This window comes from Cetorhinus maximus, chromosome 32, assembly GCF_964194155.1.
Source record: "Cetorhinus maximus chromosome 32, sCetMax3.hap1.1, whole genome shotgun sequence".
Classification (NCBI taxonomy): Eukaryota; Metazoa; Chordata; class Chondrichthyes; order Lamniformes; family Cetorhinidae; genus Cetorhinus; species Cetorhinus maximus.
The window spans coordinates 19,688,541-19,713,309 of record NC_135910.1 but is presented as its reverse complement, the minus strand read 5'-3'; the positions used below and the strand labels follow the sequence as shown (position 1 = coordinate 19,713,309).

General features: G+C 42.9%; 1 protein-coding gene across 2 annotated transcripts; it reads right to left on the bottom strand.

The window, feature by feature from the left end:
* Nucleotides 1–6,352: 6,352 nt before the first annotated feature.
* LOC144671474 (leucine-rich repeat and fibronectin type III domain-containing protein 1-like protein) lies at nucleotides 6,353–24,036 on the bottom strand. Of its 2 annotated transcripts, XM_078533410.1 has the most exons (3): nucleotides 22,633–24,036; nucleotides 7,616–8,004; nucleotides 7,137–7,241 (listed from the first exon to the last, which is right to left on the bottom strand). In XM_078533410.1, the coding sequence occupies exons 1-3, from the start codon at nucleotides 24,018–24,020 to the stop codon at nucleotides 7,210–7,212; spliced, it is 1,809 nt and encodes a 602-aa protein (XP_078389536.1). In that variant the 5' UTR covers nucleotides 24,021–24,036; the 3' UTR covers nucleotides 7,137–7,209. The 2 variants fall into 2 exon arrangements, with proteins under 2 accessions (XP_078389535.1, XP_078389536.1); XM_078533409.1 differs by having other exon boundaries at nucleotides 6,353–8,004.
* Between the last annotated feature and the right edge of the window lie 733 nt (nucleotides 24,037–24,769).

Genomic DNA, 24,769 nt, shown 5'->3' with positions numbered 1-24,769 from the left:
TAAATAGATTTGCAATTTTGCTACATGTGGCAGACAGGTTGTCTCCTTGAGTGTACATAGCACGACTGATAGGTCACAGCTCTGTGCAATTAAGACATGACAGATGTTTTAAGAGCTGATTAGAAGACAGAGCTTTTATACAACATGGTCTGAATCCCCTGAAATTGGACTGTCCAAGTATTACTGTATGATTATATAGCACATTTATATCAAGTTCTTCTGTCTGCTATTTTAACAAAGATGTTTAATCCATTTATTTTAAGTGGATGAGCATCACGCCATTACAATGGAGTTCCACACAAATTCATTCATTAACCTGATTAAAGACTGGGTTTGTAATCAAGACGTAGAGGTTAAACGGGGGTGATTTAGAAAGGAGCTTTCACCTTCACTGGGACAGGCTCAAATATGTGTTTCTAAGTAGATCTAGGACATGAAAATCAACCAGTAGTAAACAAGGAACAACTCAGCAGGTCTGACAGCATCTGCAGAGAGGAGCACAGTTAACGTTTCGAGTCCGTATGACTCTTCATCAGAACTAAGAAATATAGAAATGAGGTGGAATATGAGGTTGACCACCGTCAACACCCCTTTGTCCTTTTGTCTATGACATCTTTGGCAATCTCTTCTTTGCCTCCACCGATCACTGGCCCTCTATCCAGCTCTACCTGTCCCACCCCCCTCAACCAGCTTATGTTTCTTCTCATTTCTATATTTCTTAGTTCTGATGAAGAGTCATACGGACTCAAAACGTTAACTGTATCCCTCTCCGCAGATGCTGTCAGACCTGCTGAGTTTTTCCAGCAATTTTTGTTTTTGTTTCAGATTTCCAGCACACGCGGTATTTTGCTTTTATTTGACAGTAGTAAACAAGGTTCATGGTAAAGTCCAGCCTCACCATCTGGTCATAGTTTACTAGATAAATAGTCATAGCATAACCACTGTTCAACATAGTGATTAGTAAATATAGCTTTCACTGCCGGACGCAGTTACTGTACCACCAGGATCCATTTTAAGGATCAACTTTAGTCATCAAAATCTTTATAAGATAAAACAACTTCAAAGAGTTCTTACTGTTTTAAAACATGTTTTCAATGCATTGCAGATTTGATGTCTGAAACCTTTATTCTAATTGAGGTGAGGGACGCTAATGGTGGAAACGATAATATAATTGGGTCAAATCTTCCAGTCTTCTGTTCGTCGAAGACCGGATGTATGATTGAAGATGTGCGTTGGGGCCCTGCGGAAGTCCTGATGTGCACACCTTCATGGGAATTACCTTGGAAGTTTCAATTTCCGATGGGAAGTTCCCCTACTGCCCGGAACCCTCCATAAATATCTCCCATTGTGATTTAGGGTCAGAAATTTCGGACATTTTCGATGTACTTACCTGGATAGATACCCAGGAAATGTTAGACAGATTTAAACCTAACCTAACTCCTGGGTAAAATCAGAACCAAACCCCCATAACTTGCATTGACCTCCCCGCTGCCCCCCACCGACTACTCCCAACCCTCCAATCATTCCCCATGAACCTTCAACTACCCAATGACCGTGTAACTACACCCCCCCGACCGGGCCCGACTACCACCCTTGACTGGACTCTGACCCGACCCGACCACCCAGCTCAACCACCTGACTACCCCCGATCCCACTGAACTATCTCCCTTAACCTGACTACTCCCCCAACCACCCGACTACCCCCTGACCAGACCCAACCACCCACTTACCCAACTCAACCACCTGTGCACCTCATCCTCTACCCACTTACCCACCTCACCCATGTATCCACCTCAACTCCTACCCCCTGCCCCGCTTACCCACAAGCCCAGCCTGTCCAAATATTCCTTGTAAGATAACCATGTCATTCCAGAAATCACTTGAGTGAACCTTCTCTGCAACGCTTCCAATGTAATTATATCCTTGCTTAAATAAGGAGATCTTGCTTAATTTATGCACAGCAAGATTCCACAGCAATGTGATAGTGAACGGTTCATCTGTTGTTTTTAAAAGTGATGTTTATTGAGGGATAAATATTAGACAGGACACTTGAAAGAATGCCCTGTCCTTCTTAGAAATAGGACCATGAGATCTTTTATGTCCACAAGAGCCCAGAAAGCAGTGGAGAAAGGGTCACTGAATATTTTTAAGGCTGAATTAGATAGATTTTTGACCAACAAGGGAGTCAAAGGTTATGGGGGTAGACAGGAAAGTGGAGTTGAGGCCACAATCAGGTCAGCCATATCAAATGGTGGAGCAGGCTCAAGGGACCGAATGACCTACTCCTGCTCCTAATTCATATGTTCGTATATAAATGACCTACCATGTTCCCCACAGTATTAAAGTTACCAGACATCAAATTTACCTGATGACTGTAAAGCCTTTTAGGATGTCCTGAGGCCCTGAAAGCTGTTAAATAAATGCAAGCCTTCCTTTCTCTTCAATCTTTTATCCTCACAGCTGCGTCAAGGCCCTTTTCAAGTTTAAACTGTAAATTCCCATATCAATCAAGTTGCTAATACTTGGAATGGGCTGTTCGAATTGAGAAATTGGCCATAACCGAGGTGGTAAGAGCAATCCAGGGTGCTTCTCCAAACCTGTAGAGTTAAACAAGGCACACCAGTGAGATAAAACAAAGGGTTAAGTACAGAGTGTGGTGTCCGGACTATGAGGCTTTCAGGTTCAAGACCCTTTCAGTGCTCTATAAGAAGGCTCAGATGTGAAGAGTGGGTATGCTGAGGTTCCACAGGGCCCCTGGCTTTCGTTCTACACAAAAGGTTGTGAAATTACCAACTGGGCCAAAGCAGGAGTAAACCAACACAATTTACACATCCCTGATGGAATGCATGGTGCATAATCAGATTGAATCATAGAGGAAATTGCAGAGAGTTTAACAGTAATTAAGCATGACATTTACACATTGTTCTTTATATCTACATTATTCAAAACAGAGAAAGATGAACTTGCATTCGTTTAGATCTACAATCTCAAGATGGCCCACAACACTTCACAATCGATAAAACGTTACATCTTCATAACATAAACAAACTTGGCAGGCAATTCATGCACAGCAAGATCCCAAGAATTGACTGGATGTTCTGTCTTATATGTGCTTATTAAGGAACAAATATTAGTTCAGCAATTGGGAGAATTCTGCTGCCTTCAGGTCCTCAGTTTAACATTCCAACAGAAGGCAACACCTCTGACAGTGCAGCTCCCCACAGAGTTTCAGCCTAGGATATTTGCTTAAATCTCTGGACTGGCATTTGAGCCTGTGACCTTCTGGGTCAGAGGTGTCAGTGCTACCTACTGAGTCATGCTGACATACATAGCAGCACAGCTCGAGAGTTTACACAGAACTATAAAATCTGTACAGTATTTAGCAGTCAGAGTTGGACCAGCTCCAGCCTGGTCAAATCCCACAAACACTTGGCTGATTCAGTTGTGATTCTTGGGCAAGTATGGAATTTCAATAGACCAAACCCTTTCCCATAAACCTGTTGCTGAATGTTATAGAGAAATGTTATAGAGCATGTATTAAATATTTAATCGAAATTGTGTAAAATATGTTTTTTGTTATTCTTATCAGATGAAGGTGTCGAATGAATGTGTGACAGACAGATGTAGAGTCAGGGTGTTTTTAGTCTGTACCATACAGAAACTCTAGTTGAAGCATAGAATCCCTTGGCCAAATAGTTGAGAATTCATTAGGCTTCAGAGAGTTCCTGAGAGTACCACCTCTTATAAATCCACCCATTTATTGTAAATTTATGTTTTAGAATGAGTTTTATATGTCGATATAAATGTGCTGGTTAATAATGTGACTCAAGTGGCTGTTTAATAGCTTGGCAACAATCGGGAAAGGTAATGGCTGGTTATATGGCCGGAGAGATGTTCCATCACAACTTGTAGTTAATAGCTATTCATCTTAGCGCTTGACTGGGTTTCTGCTTTGCTCTTTCATTTTATTTTTCCCTTCACCTTTCTTTTCCTCTTCCTCATGGAAGTACTCTTTCTAGACGTCGAATTTAGGCTTCTTCCAGCAGACCATTCAACTATGGAGGGAATCACAGCTAATATAGTCCCAGCATCTAGACACCAACACTTGCTGCCACTGGTCATTGGATAGTGAGCAAGAAGGGAACCCAAGCTGATTTTCCTTTTCCAAGGGTGCTGTCACCAATTGTATGTTGATTGCCTGACTCAGATGAGATAACTCAGTTCTGACAGGGCTTGACCCTGGGACCTCTCTGCTCTGTATAGCGCATCAGGAAGGAGACTTAATCACAAAATTTCAGAGAGCTCGGATAATATTTCCCAATTGCCTCCAGTTTAAGATTCCCAACCTTGTGTTTAAATCCTTTCATGGCTTCACCCCTCTGTAACCTTTTTCAGCCCTACAATCTTTCCCTGAACTTTGTTCCTCTAGCCTTTTGTGCATGTTCCCACTTTTCTCCCCCAACATTGGAGGCCGTGGTTTCAGCCTTTGAGGCCCCATGCTCAAGGATGCCATTGCTCCAGGACCATCTCCTTTAAAGCCCTCCTTATTCTTTGGCCAAGCTTTTGGTTATCTGTTCTAATATCTGCATGTATTTTTGAGCCTTGGGACTTTATTTCACCATTAATGATGCAATATAAGTTAAAGTTGTTGTAGCTTGGCTCTTTTTATTAAAAGTTAAACTCTCTAATGCACACTTCTTCAAGGTCATTCTGAGAGGGAGGAGCTGTTGGGCACAATTTTTTTTCTAACAGTCTGCTGTGATGGCTTTGGGGTTCTAACACTGGCTCCAAGACAGTTCTTAATACCTTAGGGATGTGTTTTCACAAGGACCCCTTCCAAATTCAACTCACCCTTATTACAGTATTGTTCGAGAAATAACATTAGCAGAGAGACATTGAAGACGGACGGGGTACAGCTGGTTGTTATATAGAGCTTGTGGTTCAGTCAATTAGATGACAGCCTGTAAACTCACTCTCAGGAATCTATTTATCTCTATATGACATGCAGCACTGTACCATCTGGTGTGTGCAAGTCAGGGAGATGAGATGTTCTCTGCTGGTGTACAATTACTATTAATTACTTCTGTGTGTGTGTAATGCTCTCACAAATTTAATAGGCTTGAAGTTCAAGAGATAAATTTATACACACCAAACTTTAAAAGAAATTAATAATGCAAACACTAATTCATAATTAAAAGGAGTTAAGGAAGAAAATATATTCACCAAAGCAATGAGCAGCTTTACTCATCCCCTTCAGGCCAACATTAGCATTTTCAATGATAAGGATACAGAAGAACTGAAATCTGAAAGGATACATGAGCAGCCACTGTCATCAATAAATGGTATTTACGGTAAAATTGGGTGTTGCTAATATCAGCATGTAGAGGACATTGTTCTGTTTTGTTTTGTGGCTGACTTGCTTACTTTAAAACGGTAGATATATAGGTATTGCACAAAGACATTTATCCCTGAATATCTCCACTAACTTTGAACCTTTCCTCCTCAAAGTCCGATTAGTTCTCTGTGTCTTTCCACCAGCTTCTGTTCATATACCCAGTTTCAATGCAGGTGTACCGGAGAAGGTAGATAGAGAGTTAAGAAGAGGAATATGAAAGGGAGAGATCAGATCAGGGAAGTGAGTGTGATCAGGTGCTGGGAACTAGAGCAGAGATCACTATCCATGGCAAGAGGAGGAATTGGGATCAGGGAAGGGAATAATATCCAGAGTGCTGAATATGGATAGGATTGGGGCAATGTAGTGAGTGAGAGAAGTGGCCAGTATATAGATTTGGTCAAGGTTACAGTTCTGATGTTTGTCTGGATAATGGTGAAAATCCATTGAAGCGTTTATTTGCCAAAGTCTCTGCACCCTTAGATGTAGCCAACAGTAAAACAATTGGGCCTTTATTTCAAAAATTACTTTGTTTTTGTTTCTGGTTTACTTCTTTGCAGCTTGGACTGTGCCAACTATTGTGATTCACCATTGTCAACTCCTAATGCCCATGGTCCCACACTAGCAGATTGCCGGTGGAAGCTTGGCATTTTTGTACAATTATAGGATCAGGACCTCTAGTAAAACTGCAGGCTTTATAGTTTCAGTGAGGGCTTTCTCTCACTTTATGGGAACTGGGATAATATTTCATTCAATCAGACTTCTTTTGCAGGATAAAGAGAGAGAAGAGCACTGAACCCCAGCTCAGTCAATATCCCAACATCAGGCAGGCTGAGTGGAATAGGCCCTTTTGCTGATTTTTATCCATCCATTTCTCTTACAAAGATTCTTACAAAGAAACTCTTCTAGCTTGTATTAAAAATTGCAAACACATTCAAAATAGAACAAAACGGCAGGGAAGATGATGGCACAGGTTTTTAATATAAAAACATGTTCATCAACAGCATCTTTAAAAAAGTCATGGGTGGTACAACTCTTCACTATATATATATATAAATGTAGAATACAGATACATATATCCATATAAATATCTGTATACTGATATAAAGACAGATATATAGATATAGTACATACACTTACACAGAAATTTATCCAGGCCAGCCAGATACAACAAATATCAAACATGAAATCATTTTGAATTGGATAAACTGTCCAGCATATTTCAATCTTTCATCTTCATCTTTCCATGAGTTCCTGCTTATATACTTCTTATTTTCTGATTTCAATAAACATCAAAGCTGTGTCTTCTTTGAGATGAGAGTGCTAATGACAATAGTTTTTCCAGTGACTGATCCTCCCTGGTGTGATGTGAAGTATTCAGGATGCACCATTATTGAACACAAATCCCTTTGGATTGCAAAGACTTGCGACACTGTTGGGAGAGATGAAAAGAAAACACCGAGAAAGCATCTAACTCCTTCTGTGAACGTGGTGATGGTCATGTCCTTGGGCACTGGGTGTTGGTAGCAGTGAACCTTTCCATTCCAAGGTCCCAATATTGTGGTAGTTTAAGGCACCACTGCAGATGCAAGGGGACATATCCCGAGGTTTCCTGCCCACTTGTTCCTTTGAAAGGTTTACCTCCGTGCAAGTGCTAGCCCTGCATTAATGACGGACTGTTGATGCTGTCCTGTGAGTGAAGTTGAACTCACACTGTGCTTTCCAACATCCATTCTGTGCTGCTAAAGGTTGTTCTCTTGCTCTCCAGAGCAGTGTCATCAGAGTTCAAATTCTGCCCACTGCCAGTCAGATTTGTCTTAGTCCGTGCTCTCCTTGGGTAACTGTGGCTCTGGAATAGAGAATAGTCTCCATCAAACGAGTGTCTATGGCGAGCTCTCGAGATTTCACGGGGCAGAACAGATACATTGCTTAGTTTAGTTTGTTTCTCCCTTCGAGGTAGAGTGCCCTGGCTTGGCCTAATCAAGCAAACCGACAAGCTGGAGTCAGTTGTGCTCCCTTCTGACTGTCCCTCTTCAGAAGACAACTGAGCTTCTTTCTGGGGGTCTATACTTGGCTTTGTCCTCCTGCATTGTGTGTGAGACAAAGTGTCTGCTGTCATCACAGCTGTAGTTTGAGGAAAATTGCCCTTTTCCCTAGACATGTTTAATAGCACAGTCACCGAGCCCTTGGAGGATTCATCAAAAATCTCTTGAATGGACTCACCTGAACCCTCAGCGAGCTTTGAAGTGGACCGCGTCATTCCTCCATTCTGACCCCCATTGGTCTGTGAGCACATATTGCTCACCACAGTCTTGTGTTCTCCAGTGTTGTTGTAGACTTTATACCTGATCATAAGGATGATGATAAAGACCAACACAGAGGCCACAATGATCCCACCAATGATGATGATCATGGTCCCACCAAGGAACTGGGTATGTACCGAATGACATTGGGTATATTCTTGCTCTGTAGTGAATTGGACACAACCCACCACTCTAGTACCAGTCATCGAAGTAATTCCATCATCATAGACAGCCAGAATACACAGGTCATAGTCCCTTCCTGGTGCCAGATCATTCACCAAGAAGGTTTTGCTTGCAGATGGAATCATCCTAAAAATACAAGACTTTCAATTAGTAATAATATATCACTTACAAAATCACCTTTCCCATATTGTTGCAATAATTTTGAATTTAGTTGGGTTTTCTTGGGCTTTTCTTTCACCATTGAAAATTGTGGAGAGCCCACTGTTGGCATGAAACTGGATTGTAAATTGTTAATTTAGCTGATATCAGTCAGGAATGGTGGCAGACAAATTACAATTGGTCAGAACACTCCCTGTGCTAGGAGAGGGAAAAATCAGTCAGGTCCCAACTGCTGGTCCCTACCCAATAATAAATGGATGGCAAGGGTCAATGTAAGGTCAAGAGAGATGCTATGATGTTCCCTATGGCAAAGCAATTTGCTGCAATGGAGTCTTACACCTGATATTGGAGATCATCAGGGGTCCCTGAGGCTGGACAGGGGTCAATCCCTTCAGGAGGAAATTGGAGGGTGGAGAAAAATGTTGGTGTGGCAAACACTGTGCAGCAATTCAGAATTAGCAAGGCCAAAGTTAGAAAGGGAGACTTACTCATTCCTCATTTCTATAGGAAAGTTTCAATAAATTACTGTTAGAATTATTGAATATTTGAACCATGGTTGCTGATGATATCATCAGGGGAACTATTTGGGCGAGTTATGAACCCAAAGGTGAAATAGTACAGGTGATGGTAAAGTTACAAACATATTATAATATATATGTTGCATTCAAATATGATAGTTGATAGTGAGTTTTAGTTTTTTTCTGTGTGGGAAATCCCTACAATTATTGACATATTCTTGAACCTCCTTACATTATTGACATAACCATTGGACATGCTGAAAATATTGACACACTTCTGTGATCCCTTATAAATAGTGGCACATTGTGGGACGCCCTGTAACAATTGTCACACTCCTGGGGAGCCCCAGTTGTAACATTATTAATGATTCAAATGACAACAGTGGCGCTGTTACAGAAAACAGGCTTCATTTGAATTCGGCAACTGAGGAACTGCTAGAAAGTCAACAGACACTCAAAGGACTAGAATGCAGAATTCTCGAGACACTCTGCTTACATTGCACATGGTGCCTGCACCAGACAGATAGAAATCTGACCTAATAGATTACCCAGAAACCCTTTTCAAAACCTATATTGAATGCACAGTCCATAGCTTTTGTATAGTACAAGTACATGGTTCTAAGATCATTGTTCTGTGGAGTGTTGTATCATCATCAGAGCTTTGAATGTGATGGGTGTAAATGTCTTTGGACTTCATTCAACATTTGAGATTGTGCCTGAATCTTTTTTCAAACATGCTGCCATGTAGTTACCAGGGCTTTAATATGAAACAGTGAGTGTCAGCTGATTCAAGGCAGTAAAATCAATGCGGCAGCTTCTTGATGGGTCTGTTTCATTATCCGAGTCCTATTGTTTTGGAATGAACTCATTGCAAAATATCTAAGGATAGAATATCTGATCGGGCCGCCCTTCATCTCTTCTTCCTTGTTTCAGATTGCTAGTATCCTCAGTGAATGCAGGACAGCAGCAGTTCCACTATATCTCATGGGAGGATAAAACAAACAGAGCATCTCAGGATCCATTCCTGATTGTGGAACTGCGGTTTTCTGATATCACTTTACAATATTCCCTCTTATCCAAACACTCCTCATGGCTACCCTTTTATACAATCATTTCAGTTAACAGAATTGCATGACTTACACATGTTAACTGTTAACACTGTGGTCACATTGCAAACATGGTGGTGCTTGTGACATAGTGGTAATGTCACTGGACTGGTAATCCAGAGGCCCAGGCTAATGCTCTGGGGACATGGGTTCAAATCCCATCACAGCATCTGGTTCAATTAATAAATCTGGAATTGAAAAGCTAGTCTTAGTAATGGCATTCACAAAACCATTGTCATAAAAACCCATCTGCTTCACTGATGCCCTTTAGGGAAGGAAATCTACTGCCCTTACCTGGTCTGGCCTACATGTGACCCCAGACCCACAGCAATGTGGTTGACTCTGAAATGGCCTAACAAGCTGTTCAGTTCAAGGGCAATTAGGGATGGGCAACAAATGCTGACCTTGTTCACATCCCATGAAAGAATAAATAAAACAAAAAGAAGCTTGGTCAGTTTTAAATTAATTAATTGGAAAATCATATCAATTACCTGATTCTATACAATAGGGTAAACACAGTTGGGTTAAAAAACATCTTATTCCTAGAGATAGTATTTGTTTTGGGGATGATTTATTTCTCTGAGTTAGTCCTGCAGTCTGTTTCAGCTTTTCCCATGTTATATGGGGTCACCACAGTTTGGTTTATCACCCTTCTCCATCCCCATTTGTAAGAATATGTTTTAAGATTTGTTTAAATTTGCTGCAGAAATGAGCTTACAATTCTCGGAACATGTTACCAGGCACTCCAGCAGCCAATCAGACACTGCCACTCAAGTGGCTCAGAGGGATTGAGCAAGAGAGCAGGTGCCAAACTATAAAATCAGGCTAAAAACCCTCACAATACAGCACCGTCAGGGGCAAGATCACCAATAGAAGTCCTGCTTGAAGCGGATTGGTCCAAATCAGATTGAATCCAATCAGCTCACAGTCAACCTAGCCTGACTAAGTAGGGTGGAACTGTATGTTTTAAGTCATTGTTTGCTGTTTTCAAGTTTAAGTTTTTGGCAATAAGACTTTTAGACTTGTGGTGAAATTGTGATTCCCAAACTCTTGGAATTTACATTTTACATCCTTCTTAACATTAACCCTCCCCATTTATCCAGGCTGAGGACTGGTACTATACACAGTGGCTTGTCTGCATCCAGAGTTCTTCTGTGGCCAACAAGTCCTGGAGTGGGACTTGAACCCAGAGCAGTTTACTCAGAGGTAGGGGTGCTATCTGAGGCACAAGACCCCTCGAGCTACCCCTACAGTACTTTCCAATATATTTGGGGCTTTGAAGAATGTGTAACCTAAAAATCACCACCAAGCTTCAAACAATATAAGCAAGAATAAAGAGTGGAGAACGGCACAGACAATCAGCTGGAGAATGAATTCACACATCGCAGGGGAGCCAGTGCAGTCTGCATGTATAGGAGCTAATAAAAGCCAGACTATATCTAAATTATCGGGGCTTCAATAAGAGTCATGTTGCCTATAAATTACTTGCCTGCCAAGTTGTAGAGCTGCAGACAGAACCCAGTTGTACAAAGGATCGTGGAACTTATGCCTCAGAGGGAGGTCACTCAGCCCATTTTTCCTATGCTATTGCTAGCTCTTCAATCAGAGCTCTCAACAGAGACAGAATAAAGGGGCTTTGCAAGAAAGCAAAGGGAAATGGTTTTAATATTGTCAGACCAGGGTAAGTCCATGGTCCACCAAATATTTTTACAATGCTTGCCATTTATTTTCTTTCCTGGTGAATGTCACCTTAAGGCAGTGACAGTGAGATGTATCGGTTTGCAAATGCAAGTGTGTTGTCCGGTAGCAATACAGCTAGAGAATGCCAAGAGCATCATTCAGCCCTGATGAGTCGACATAAAAATATTTACCAGGATGATAACTGAATCTTCCGCTAGACAGAACCTGACATTTATGACTGGTTTGTGCTGATGAAGGTGAGAATTGTTAGCACTGGCAAATAGAACATTTTCCATTGCAGACACTCAGAACTGAATTTTAGTTCCAGGATCCCGATCCTGACACTGGGATGAATTCTGGTTTGGGAGTCGGAAGATGGCCATGGTGGGACCCTGGGGGAGATTTTCGAGGAGACAGCAAAATAAGGGACCTCCTTTGGGAGCCCCATCCATTAAGGATCCAGAGCTGGTGGGCAAATGGAGGCTGTCCACAGGCTCCTGCGACTTTGAGATGGAGTGGGGGGAGGGGAGGGCGGTGTGGCTATCCATTGTAAGGAAAACCTAGACACTTTAATTGGCCTAATAACTTACCCGTCATTGGCAGGTGGGGTAGCCATTACCCCCGAGAAGCCACCTCTCTGGAAATTAGTCACAGACTGGAACATGCCAGCAGATCGGCATGCTGGCTGGTAATGGGGAATTGCCAGCAACCCCACCTTGAAGCCTACCTCTTCATCGGGAAGAAAATTCAACCCTCAGCACAGGTTACATACAGAGTAAAACTCCCTCCACACTGTTCCCATCAAACACTCCCAGGACAGGTACAGCACGGGGTTAGATACAGAGCAAAGCTCGCTCTACACTGTCCCCATCAAACACTCACAGGACGGGTATTGCACGGGGTTACATATAAAGTAAAGCTCCCTCTACACTGTTCTGATCAAACACTCCCAGGACAGGTACAGCACGGGGTTAGATATAGAACAAAGCTTCCTCTGCACTGTCCCCATCAAACACTCCCAGGACAGGTACAGCACGGGGTTAGATACAGAGCAAAGCTCCCTCTGCACTGTCCCCATCAAACACTCCCAGGACAGGTACAGCACGGGGTTAGATACAGAGCAAAACTCCCTCTACACAGTTCTCATCAAACATTCCCAGGACAGGTACAGCACAGGGTTATGTGCAGAGCAAAGCTCCCTCTACACTTTCCCCATCAAACACTCACAGGACGGGTATTGCACGGGGTTACATATAAAGTAAAGCTCCCTCTACACTGTTCTCATCAAACATTCCCAGGACAGGTACAGCACGGGGTTAGATATAGAACAAAGCTCCCTCTACACTGTCCCCATCAAATACTCACAGGACAGGTATTGTATGGTGTAGATACAGAACTCCACCTATGTTGAATTTGGGCCATTTTCTATTGCGGGTCTTGACACCTTGAGAATTGGTTTGGGAGCTATGTCAGCTAACTTCGAGTAGGATAGCGATTAAATTTTGAAAGGAGAGGTGAGGCCAGGCTAGCAGCGATAATGTCGTGAATTCTGCTTCACTACACACCTGATAAATGTACCTTTCAATTTTATATCAAGAGCAAAATTGAAAATACCAAATCATTATTTATCTTTCTATTGGAATGACTTTTTTTCTGTTTGAATTTGCTTTCCTTTCCTTCTGATGGCTCTCTCCAGTAGTTTGGGTTAATGAGCAGTGACAACCCTCCTGCACCTCACCTACGCTTTGTGTTTGAGTTTAGATGCCACATGTTGGCAGGCTTGTCATTCACTGGATACTTCAGATTAGAGCCTAGCTCTGTCCTCACCCATCATCTACATACAGGACCATCTAACAAGGGGCCACTAGCTGACCAGTGGCCAGAAGCAGGAGCCATGACTGATTTCTCTTTTCCCTAACTAAAGATGGTTTGGTCGAAAGAGATGTTAATACCTGAAGATGTGGCAGTGTGGAGAGTGAGTATAGGTTCAGTGGGAAGCATACTTGCCTCTAAGTCAGAAGGTTGTGGGTTCAACTCTCACTTGAAAGAGATTTGAGCACAATAATCCAGGCAGACACTTCAGTGCAATACTGAGGGAGTGCTGCACTGCTGGAGGTTCCATCTTTGAGATGTTAAAGTCAGGTTCTGTCTGTGTCCTCAGGTAGACATAAAACATCATGTGGCACTATTTCAGAGAAGAGCAGGGGAGTTCTTCCTGGTGTCCTGGGCAATACTTATCCCTCAATCAATATCACCAAAAGAGATTATACCACTGCTGTTTGTGGGATCTTGCCATGTGCAAATTGGCTGCTCTGTTTCCTACGTTACACCAGTGACTACACTTTGAAAATTGGCTGTGAAGAACTTTGACTGAGGTTTTAAAAGACTCTTGGAAATGCAAGTCTATTTTTTATGGAGAGACAGTGTGGTTGAATTGCAGCTTTGAGGGTTAAATGTAGATGAGTAAACAGTTTCTACAGGCTAGCATGTAGCTGGGATGATCTGTAGGTTATATAATATAAGTAGGCTCATTTACATAAGAACATAAGAAAGAGGAATAGGAGGAGGCCATTCAGTCCCTCAAGCCTGCTATGTCATTTAATGACTGATCCTCGACCTCAACTCTACTTTTCCATCTAATTCCCACGTTACAGATGGAGGCTGAATAAATAACACATCTAACAGCAGACATACTTAAAGATAAATTCTCAGACAGTTACATATATATTTTATAGGAAATAGGATGAGCACAAGACTCCTACAAATACCACAGACCAGTGGTATTTAGTTTATGCAGATAGGGGAATATTCTATGCCGACTCCATGGATACATTGATAAATTGCCTTACAGATTCTACTAGTGAGATGGACATGTATACTGTAAGTGCATTGTCTCAATAGGTATGGTATATAAATACTATAGCTGATTGGAATCTTTCTGCTGTTGCAGGACATAGTCAAACTGGTTGAGGGATGTTGTGAGAACTCATTGGGAGAAAGGACACTGGGAAAACTCCCTGCTCTTCATTGAAAAGATGCCAATCTGGACCTTTTCCTCCCACTCTAACATAAAGATGTTGCCTCAGTTTAACATTTCATCCTGAAGGAATATTCAGTCAGGCAGCCCTCCCCTGGGTGAGTGTAAACACAACCCAATGACACTTTTCCAACAAGAGCAAGGCTATTTCATCATGCCCCGGCTGGCAGTCTTTCCTCAACCAACACCAGCAAAAATGAACTGATCATCCAACTTGTTCTTTGTGGGACCTCGCTGTGTGCAAATTGGCTGCCAAACTTACTGCATGGCAACAGTGGCCCAATTCAAAAGTACTTAATTGATTAAGATATTTTGAGATGCCCAGAGGATGTGAAAGGTGCAATATAAATGCCCTTTCTCCGACCATCAGTCACTCACAGCCTTAGATATAAAGAAATGTGGCCAGGTGTTATAATGGAATATTCATTATGTGGAGGAAGTGGAGCACATTGTCAGCACCAAGAAAAGCAAAATCATTTAATTTAATAAGTTTCTTTTGCTTTATTTATGATTTAGATGTTTATTTAAAAAGGCGGCACTTTTGTTAGATTAATTTTTACTTTGATTGATGACAATGGGGCAGCTCTAGTGCCATCCTGAATGATCCAATCAGGGAGTAGAGGGACAATCCATAAATCACGGCTATTTCATTATTTGGATTTCCCAAGAGCAAATTGGATTTTGGATTTGTGTTTTGACATTGATCATTCTCAGTGTAATCATATTGGGCAAACTATGAATCAATGCCATGAACTTTCAGCCTGGAAAGTAGCTGATTAGTTGTTGCTCAGTTGTCCATCGACAAGTGCAGTGCTCAATCTATGATAATGGATGGTGCGAGAGGGGCATTGCAAAGATCTGTGTGTTTCTATACACAACAAAAACAGAATTACCTGGAAAAACTCAGCAGGTCTGGCAGCATCGGTGGAGAAGAAATCAGTTAACATTTCGAGCCTTCACGGCCCTTCGGCAGAACTGAAGCATAGTTAGGAGAGGGGTGAAATATAAGCTGGTTTAAGGTGGGGGGTGCGGGGGGGGGGGGGGGGGAGAGAAGTTGAGGGTGTGGTGATTGTGGAGATAAGCAGTGGTAGGAGCAGATAATCAAAAGATGTCATAGACAAAAGGATCAAAGAGGTGTTGAAGGTGGTGATATTTGTCTAAGAAAAGTGCTAATTAAGAATGGAAGACAGGATACTCAAAGCACAGCTCTAGTGGGGGTGGGGTGGAAAAGACTAACAAGGTTTTAGTTTTAGATTTAAAAATAATGGAAATAGGTGGGGAAAGAAGAATCTATATAAATTATTGAAAAAAAGGGGGTGGGGGGAGAAACGGGGTGGGGATGGGGGGAGGGGGAGTTTAAGATCTAAAGTTGTTGAATTCAATATTCAGCCCGGAAGGCTGTAAAATGCCTAGTTGGAAGATGAGGTGCTGTTCCTCCAGTTTGCGTTGGGCTTCACTGGAACAATGCAGCAAGCCAAGGACAGACATGTGGGCAAGAGAACAGGGTGGAGTGTTAAAATGGCAAGCGACAGGGAAGTTTGGGTCTTTCTTGCGGACAGACCGCAGGTGTTCTGCAAAACGGTCGCCCAGTTCTTCTCCACCGATGCTGCCAGACCTGCTGAGTTTTTCCAGGTAATTCTGTTTTTGTTTTGGATTTCCAGCATCCGCAGTAGCTTTTAGCTTTTTGTTTTTATCTCTGTGTGTTTCTATGCTGCCTTTAGACTGTTAAATCCATTAACATTAGTGTTGAGTGTTTCCAACATAATTTCAATGTGGACAAAGCTTCCTCTACTCTGCCTCCAATAATGAATTTTGAACCCCAACTCTAAAACATTTGGCTAATACATGACATTTCTCACACACATTCTTGTATTTAACACTGCTTTAACTGAGGAAGCAATCTCATGGCAATTAGTATTATATTATTGCAGCTAGTTCTTTACCTCACACGTTATGATTAGATAAAGGACTATTTTCACTTTGTCACTAAGTGCTATGGGCCTGAATTTTTTGGATGCCGGGGTCTCGCTTCCCGCCATCCAAAGAACTGACTCTGAGTACCCTGCAGCCATTTCACGCTCGAATGAGCGTCACTTAGCTGCTGGCAGGTCTTTAGCCCCTCGCTCGGGAGGAAGCTCCGCCTTAGAAAACTGCCGGCCCTCCCTGCAGCGACAGCACTGCAGTGGAAAGAAGAAGAAACGCAGGAGGACCTCAGAGCCTAGGTCCGAGCACCAGAGGTAAGTTCAAAGGCGGGGAGTGTAGGGAAGGCCTGGGAGAGGGGGGCATGAAGGGAGTGATCAGGGCCTTGGGGTAGAGGCCTGTGGGAGGAAGGTCCAGAGGCCACTGGACTTTATGGGGTGGATGGTCCCAGTCAGAAGGGGGCTTCTGATGGAAATGCCCCCCTTCCCACCCAGGATCTAGCGCTGTTCTTCTTTGGGCTTCCCCCACTGATGTTCAATCCCCCCGCCAGCCTGAAAATTGAGGCTGGGTGGGAAATGGCCCTTAACTAGCCAATAATTGACCACTTAAGGGCCTCAATTCGGGTAAGGGCAGGTTTCTCGTCTGAGGCCTTGCCCGCCCTAGCGTAAAATCGCTGTGTGGTCGGGATGGGTGAGAACCTGGAGGGAACCCCGTCCAATCGATTTCAAGCTCCCCCCTCTCTGCTTGAAAACCCACCCGGTGGGCAGCGTGAAATTCTAGCCATGGAACCATTCATGGGAACATTTAGGAAATTGCTCAACTTCCTGGATGGACATTCCGCCCCAATATACTTGAGTTTTCAAAGATTCTACAAACTGTATCGCAATTTGCTGCAAACATCCATATTTCTGCCTATACAAGCAGAAGTGGTTACTTGCTGATGTTATAACAGAAATTCTGAGTTTCCAAATGATTTGAAGGTGTAACATGTGAGGCTCTGCAAGCATTTTCAAAATAAATTTTCTGATTTTATTTTTGACCAATTGCTTCACTCGCAGTGATTACACCATCTTCACTTTAACTTGTCTATACTGAGAATTCATAAACTCCTACTGACAGAAAATGTATTTCTTTTTCTCAGCACAGACTGTAAGTCATGTTGTTGCTGAGGCTATAACAATATTCCTGTCTTCGCACATAATTTGAAAATAAACCGGCAAATAAATGTAAGATTTTTTTCAAGTTAAGGCTTCACACAAAAAACATTTTTAGTTCACTTTATTTAAAACTTTAAACAAACTGTATCGTAAACTGAAGTAACTGTGTATGGATCTGGGCACTGCACTTCAGAAATAATATATTGGTCATGGGAGTAGATTTTGAGACATTTCTTTGGGAACAATTATTAACAGCGTGGGATCAGGGGCAATCTATTCGGCCCCTCAAGCTCATTCCTTCATTCCTTGAGGTCATTGCTGACTTGTGTCCTAACTCCATCCACTTGGCTTTATTTCATTAACCCTCAGTACCCTTGGCAAGGAAAAGATTTATCAATCACATATTTTAAATTATTAACTGAGTTAGCATCTAGCTTTTTATGGAAGGGAATTCCACACACCCAACACCCTTTGTGTGAATGTTTTCCTAGCCTCTCTCCTGAATGGTCAGACTCTGATTTTAAGGTTATATCACCTTGTCCTGGATGCCACCCACCCCCCCCCCGACCCCAACCCCTCCCACACACCCACCACTGGAAACAGTCTCTCTCCATCTATTTTGTCAATTCCATTCAACATCCTAAAACCTCAATCAAATCACTCCATAATCTTCTACATTCCATGGAATACAAGCCTAGTTTACATAATCTCTCCTCAAAATCTAACTCTTTGGAGCTCTGGTGACATTTGGTGGATCTGCGCTGCTTGCTTACATGGCCTTTATATCCTTTCTAAAGTGTCATGCTTAGAACTGTACACAGTTACTCCAGCTTACGTGACAATTTAATTATTCATCTGTGCTCCCAAACCCAGAAATCTACAATGTCATACTGCTAGTAAATCCTAAATGCTCGAACCACATTCCATGTTGCTGAATGTTGCCCAGGATAATGCCATGGGAACATGGGTTCAAATCCCACCAAGAGAGCTGGTGGAATTTAAATTCAATTAATAAATCTGGAATATAAAGCTAGTCATCAGTGATGGTAGCCATGAAAACTGTCACTGATTGTTGTAAAAACGCATCTGGTTCACTTAATGTCCTTTAGGTGAGGAAATCTGCCATCCTTACCTGGTGTGTCCTACATGTGACTCCAGATCCACAACAATGTGGTTGACTCTTAACTGCCCTCTGAAATGGCCTAGCAAGTCACCCAGGTCAAGGGCAATTAGTGATTGGCTACAAATGCTGGCCTTGCCAGTGATGCCCACATCCCATCAAAGAATAAAGAAAAAAAATCCTAGAATCTCTCTTCACATTTTGTGCTGGTAAATACCAAGATTTACCCAATCTAACGTACAGCATCCATTCAGCATGAATGACATCATGGGAAATCCACTAATATCCTACAATAATGCTCCTAAATTTCTGTTATGTAACACATTCTTGGTGTGTGCCATTCCAGTCTGTATGTATTATATAAATTTAGACTGATTATTATACCATAGCACATTCTGTAGTAAAGAATATAATGGCTGTGACTGGTGACTGTAGTATAAATGGGCTTGCTTCTAGGTTCAGTAAACTTAGCCCTTCTATGAACCTGTACAATTAGTCTGAGGGCAGCTTCTAATGAGGCACATCAGCAGCAGGAATTAGAAAAATATGGATTTCCCCATTTATCACGTTTGGAATTCAGAGCCACACTCGAATTCCTGGAGGGGTCAGAGAAACAGGGAACAAATGAGCCAGTAAAACTGATGAAAGGGGCAATTGATTTTCCAGACATTAGATCCTAGAAATGGGCACCATGGGAAGCCTGGCATGAACCTGCAGCACATCAGCTCGCAGGGAAAAGAAATGATAACAATCACAGAATGGCAGCAAGATGGCTAGTTCTGGCTGTGATTACACCGTGGGATTAACTGTCTGCTCTTTTCATTAATCCACTCCAGTCACAGGCCCCATTGTGTGAATAATCTGTACAGTGCGCAAAGTAAGAATGAACATCACTGCAACATCTTGGAGAAAAGGCTTGAGAGGGGAAAGAGGTGCACACTCAAGAATAGACAATTCTCTTGCTCCCAACCCTCTCCAGTTAAAGAATTACACGGGTGTTTGCAGCTTTTCCAACAGCTTGTCTAAGGCAACCATTCTTCGTGGGTTAGCCTAAACAGTGAGGATTGGCAGGCTATCAGGACATCACCCAAGCTGATCCGGTCTTCATCCTCAGGTTACATGTGTGTCCTTCCCAGCAAGTGTTTCTGCAGATCAGTTTATTTAATAAAAGTCTGTGGGGCAGGGATGATGCTGCAAAATAGTTATAGCAAACACTCCCAACATGACCCATTCCTGTGGGTCCCCTATTTCAACAAAAGGCAGACGTTAGTTAGGCTGATACCTTATATTAAAGCTGCAACCAGGGGAATTTCAGTTCAGCGTGTCAACACATTGGGTGAAATGTTGGACAACACTTTCAGTCACTTAAACATCAACTTCTGTTTGAATCAATTGGTGCCCATGGCTTAAAACAGGAATTATAGACATTGCAGCACAAAAACAGGCCATTCAGCCCATCTACTCTGTGCTGGTGTTTATGTTCCACATGAGCCTCCTCCCATTCTTCCTCATCTCACCCTATCAGCATAACCCTCTATTCGTTTCTCCCTCATGTGTTTATCCAGCTTCCCCTTAAATGCATCAATGCCTTTCACCTTAACCAGTCCCTGTGGACTGGTTGCACATTGAGTTCCACATTGTCCCCGCTCTCTGGGTAAAGAGGTTTCTCCTGAATTCCTGATTGGATTCAGTAGTGGCTATCTTATATTAATGGCTTCTAGTTCTGGTCTTCTTCACAAGTGGAAACATTGGCCCAGAACTTCCGATCTCCAGGGGTTCATACCTGGAAGGTACCTTAGAAGTTTAAACTTTCAATGGGCAATTACCCTGCGCTGGGAACCATCCAATACTCCGATTTAAATCGGAGATTTTGGATGGTTCCAACTCTCTTATCAGAATAGTTACCCAGGAAAGGTTAGAAGAATTAAAATTGCTTTTAACTCCTGGATAATTCTTGTACTGACTTTCTCAGACCCATCCACTACCCCCCACCACCGACTACATCCCCCACACATCTCAACTACCCACCGCTCCCCGATAAACCCCCCCACCATGCTCACCCATCCCAACTATATCCCACCCCCCATTAATTGAATTTAAATTCCACCAGCTCCCTTGGTGGGGTTTGAACCCATGTCCCCAGGGCAGGTTTGGGAGCAGAGATGAATAATCAAATCATCATGTAAGCTGGAGTAACTGTGTACAGTTCTAGGCATGGCACTTTAGAAAGGATATAAAGCCCCTCCACCCCTGACTACCCTCCTGACCCCCTGACCACCCCCAACTACTGACCCCGACCCCCGACTACCCCCACTCCCCTCCCATCCCCCCCATTCCCCCCCCCAACTGACCATCCGATTCCCTGATCCATCCTACCCTCCCCCGACCCATCCTACCCCCTAAACACCCCTCAACCCATTCTAAACCCCCTCCTCGCCCCATCCTGTTGACTTATCTTATCTTACACACTTACCTTCTTCCTGGCTTCTCAAAATGGCTGGGACATTTAAACCTACCTGCTTTACAGCACAGAGCGCTATAAAAACAGGTACATGGCTTCACTCCCCCCCGATGCTGCTGCTCTGCACAGAGGATTCCCAGGAGACGGAACGCCACACGTTTCTTAGCAGGCCTGACTCGGAAGGCCGGATGAGAAATGTACAACTCCCAACTAAGGAAAGTAATGGGGGCAATTCAACTGTGATTACCACTCCTCAGAAGTTCTGACCCACCTTCTCTGTGTCTACCCTATCAAACGTCTTCATGATTTTAAAGACCTCTATGAGGTCACCTTCTGTGTTCTAAAGGAAAGAGCCTGTTCACGTCTTCAGAATGCTCTAATTAGCTTCTAATTAAACATCTTGTAGGCAAACACATCAGCCAACTTGCATACAGCTGTGTCCCATAAACAGCAGAGCAATAGAGGACAAGTTGATTTGTTTTAGTGTTATTGGCTGAGGCTTTGTAATTGGCCAGGACACTGGAAAGAACTCACCTACTCTTCAAAAAGTGGAATGAGATCTTTTATATCCACTTGAGAAGACAGATGGGATCTCGCTTTAACATCTCATCCGAAAGAGGACATCTATGACAGTACAGCACTCCCTCAGTCCTGCACTGAGTGGCCCTTTCGATTTTGTGCTGTTGTGGAATTTGAACCCACGACACTCTGACTTAAATGAGAGCGCTGCCATTATAATAATAGATCTCTTTTTTTTCACATTTGAACATTACCAATTACTCAGCTCAGCTTTTGCACTAATTCTCTCTGTATTTACATTTCCTAAATAAGAATAAAACTACTACAATATTATTTGAAGTTACTAATCCATCTTGGGGTTCAGATGACAGTGTATCTGAGGTGCATTACGTTCTTAAAAAATAATGGAAGGGTTCAAAAGTTTAATATACCAATAACAGAAACGGCGTGGGACGGGGACGCAGAATGGAATCTAATAAGGAGGGCTACACAGTTTAGAAATTTAGAATGGAAATTAATGTGAAATTAATATGGGAATATATAATAAAGGAATCATCATCATCTTGCTGTGGATCTTCCCCCTTGAGAATTACCTATTAGGATGTTGAGGCATTTCTTGTACATAACCTTCCTCAGAATATAGCCTGTAGCATGTGGCCAGATCTTAGATATGGGTGAGCAGGGTTACAGATCTCTCAGGAGTGCAGTTGGCAAACCGCCTTCATCTCCAGATCCTATAATTCTATTTCAAGATGACTTGGGAATTCTGCCAGTGTTCTGGTTCAACATTTCTCCCTGAACCAATACTAGCAAAAACAGATTAACATGCTATTGTTCTTACTTCTGTTTGTACAGCGTCAGGTTAGATTTTTGCTCAAGTCTCTGGAGTGAATCTTGAACACTGAACCTGCTGCCAGAGTTGAGAGTGCTACAGCTGTAAAAGAAAAATAGATTCTTCCCAAAGATAGTATTTAAATTTCTGTTTCTTTTAATTTTTTAAAAAGATTTTTCCAACCTGCTGGGTGCTTGTGCATTGTTTCTCAGGAACGAAATGAGAGCTTTAAGGTGCGGGTTTACCTGTAAACAAGAGTGTCATCGGTGGAGCTGTTATACTGAATTTGGTACATGCGGATCCCAGGAATGGGGCGCTGAGAAGGCCAACGGATAAGGGCTGATGTCGTGCTCAGCTCTGTTGCCACGACCTTCTTATCCTGTAAACTCTTGGTGTCGCTGTTGTTGGAAGGGGATCCGGATTTGGTGGATGTGGTGATGTCTGAGGAACCCGGGGCAGGTTCCTTCACGTGGTTTGTAAAGTTGACGAGATGAGGGAGTGGGATGATCCCAATGGTGATGTTGGTGTCTGATACTCCAGCTGCATTGGAAGCGATGCAAGAGAACATGCCATTGTCTTTGAGTGTCGTGATCAAAATGTCCAAGGTTCCATTGTCATATATTATTGTTCTGGATGTGTTGGAAACCAGCTTCCCCTCTGGTGAGCTCCAGAGAATAGAGGGATCTGGATCCCCAACTGCTTTACATTTCAAGGTCACGCCTTGCCCTTCCATGACAAATGCCTTGGTTGAGTGAAGCCGTGTTATGAGAGGAGGTTCACAGATAAACTCCTCCTCGGAGATCAGCCAGAAGTATTTCCCCATCAAGTGAGGCGGTGATGCACAGGTCTCCAGGTCATCTTTCCTTGTCAGGCGTCTGAGCCACAGCAGCTCACAGTTGCAGTGCAGTGGGTTTCCACCAAAGCTAAGCATCAATGAGGTGGTATGAGTGCCTTTGGCATTAACCAGTGGTTGAGTCCTTAAGAAAAGGGGATCAGGAGGAAGCTTTTGCAGTCTATTGGATGTCATGTCTAATCGGGCCAATTTATGAAGAACAGAGAATGTTCCTTCTTCAATGTAGTCAATTAGATTATGATCCAAGGTAAGGGTGTTCAAGTTTACCATTTTGGCAATAGCCTCCCAAGGAAATTGCTCCAAGTTATTGTAGGACATGTCCAGATCTTCCAGGCATGTGATGAAGTCATTGAAGGATCCTTCAGAAATGTGGTTAAGCTGATTGTTGTTCAGGATTAAGTGGCGCAGGTTCACCAGGCCTTTCAGGTGGTCGTTTACAAGTTTAGTCAGCCTGTTACTGTCCAGGTGAAGAGCACGAAGTCCACGTAGGTCACCAAAGGTAAGAGGCATGATCTGGCTGATTGTATTCCTCGATAACGTGAGGTGGACAAGGCTCGTCATATTGGCAAAGTCTTTCTTCCTGACCGTGGTAATGAAGTTGTCAGTCAGACGCAGCTCCACGGTCTTCCTGTCAATAAATGGAGGCACAAAGAGAAGCCCAGTTTTGGCACAGAGGATGGCGAGGGAAGGGGACAGGTTTTGGCAGATGCAGCGCTTTGGGCAAATCTGAGCCTTGACAGCCATGCTGAGCAGGAGCAGAGAGAAGAGGAGCCTCTCCATCGTCAATCAGACTAGCAGTTCTGGAGGAGGAAAAACAAGAGCATTACAAATCTTTGAAGGAATTGAATTGTTTTTACAGAGAATTGTAAGACTGTCCAACTCCAGGTTATATTTCTGATTGTGCATCTAGATGTCTCATCAGGTTTGACAGTCTGACTCACACTTGTTTTGTTTGAGGATGTATCAAACACTCGGATCACGAACATGTTTTTCCTCCACATTAAGCAATCCTCCCTCTAAAACCTTCATCAATTCCTTGTGCATTTTCTGCCTTGGACACGAAAAATAGAACAGATCCAATTGTTCTCATGACATTTCTACTAAATAGGGTTAAGAAAAACAAACTCTCAATGATTCGAGCTACAACTTTATTTTCCACTTTCTTCTTCTTCCCTAAAGATCTTGGCTCTTTGCTCAGGCACCGTCCTATCAACAGTGGCCACTCAAGGGACAAACCACAGTCAGAGTCAGCTTTACAACTGAGGGGAGTTACAAACAAGTCCCATCCTGTCCTCCCATATGCACACATGTAGTTTCCTGTAGGAGCCACTATTTTGATCGGGAGGAGGAAGCCCGATTATTTTTCCCTCCTTCCCCAGCGAGACGCCCTGTGTGGTATCGGACTGGGCTTGTGATGACAGCAGTGGGCAAGTTGGATGCCAACATTCCCTATCTGGGTTGCCATGTGAAAAGGCCGCACAGCCTTCGGAGAAATGGGGGGGGAATGAAGATGAAGCAAATGTATATCT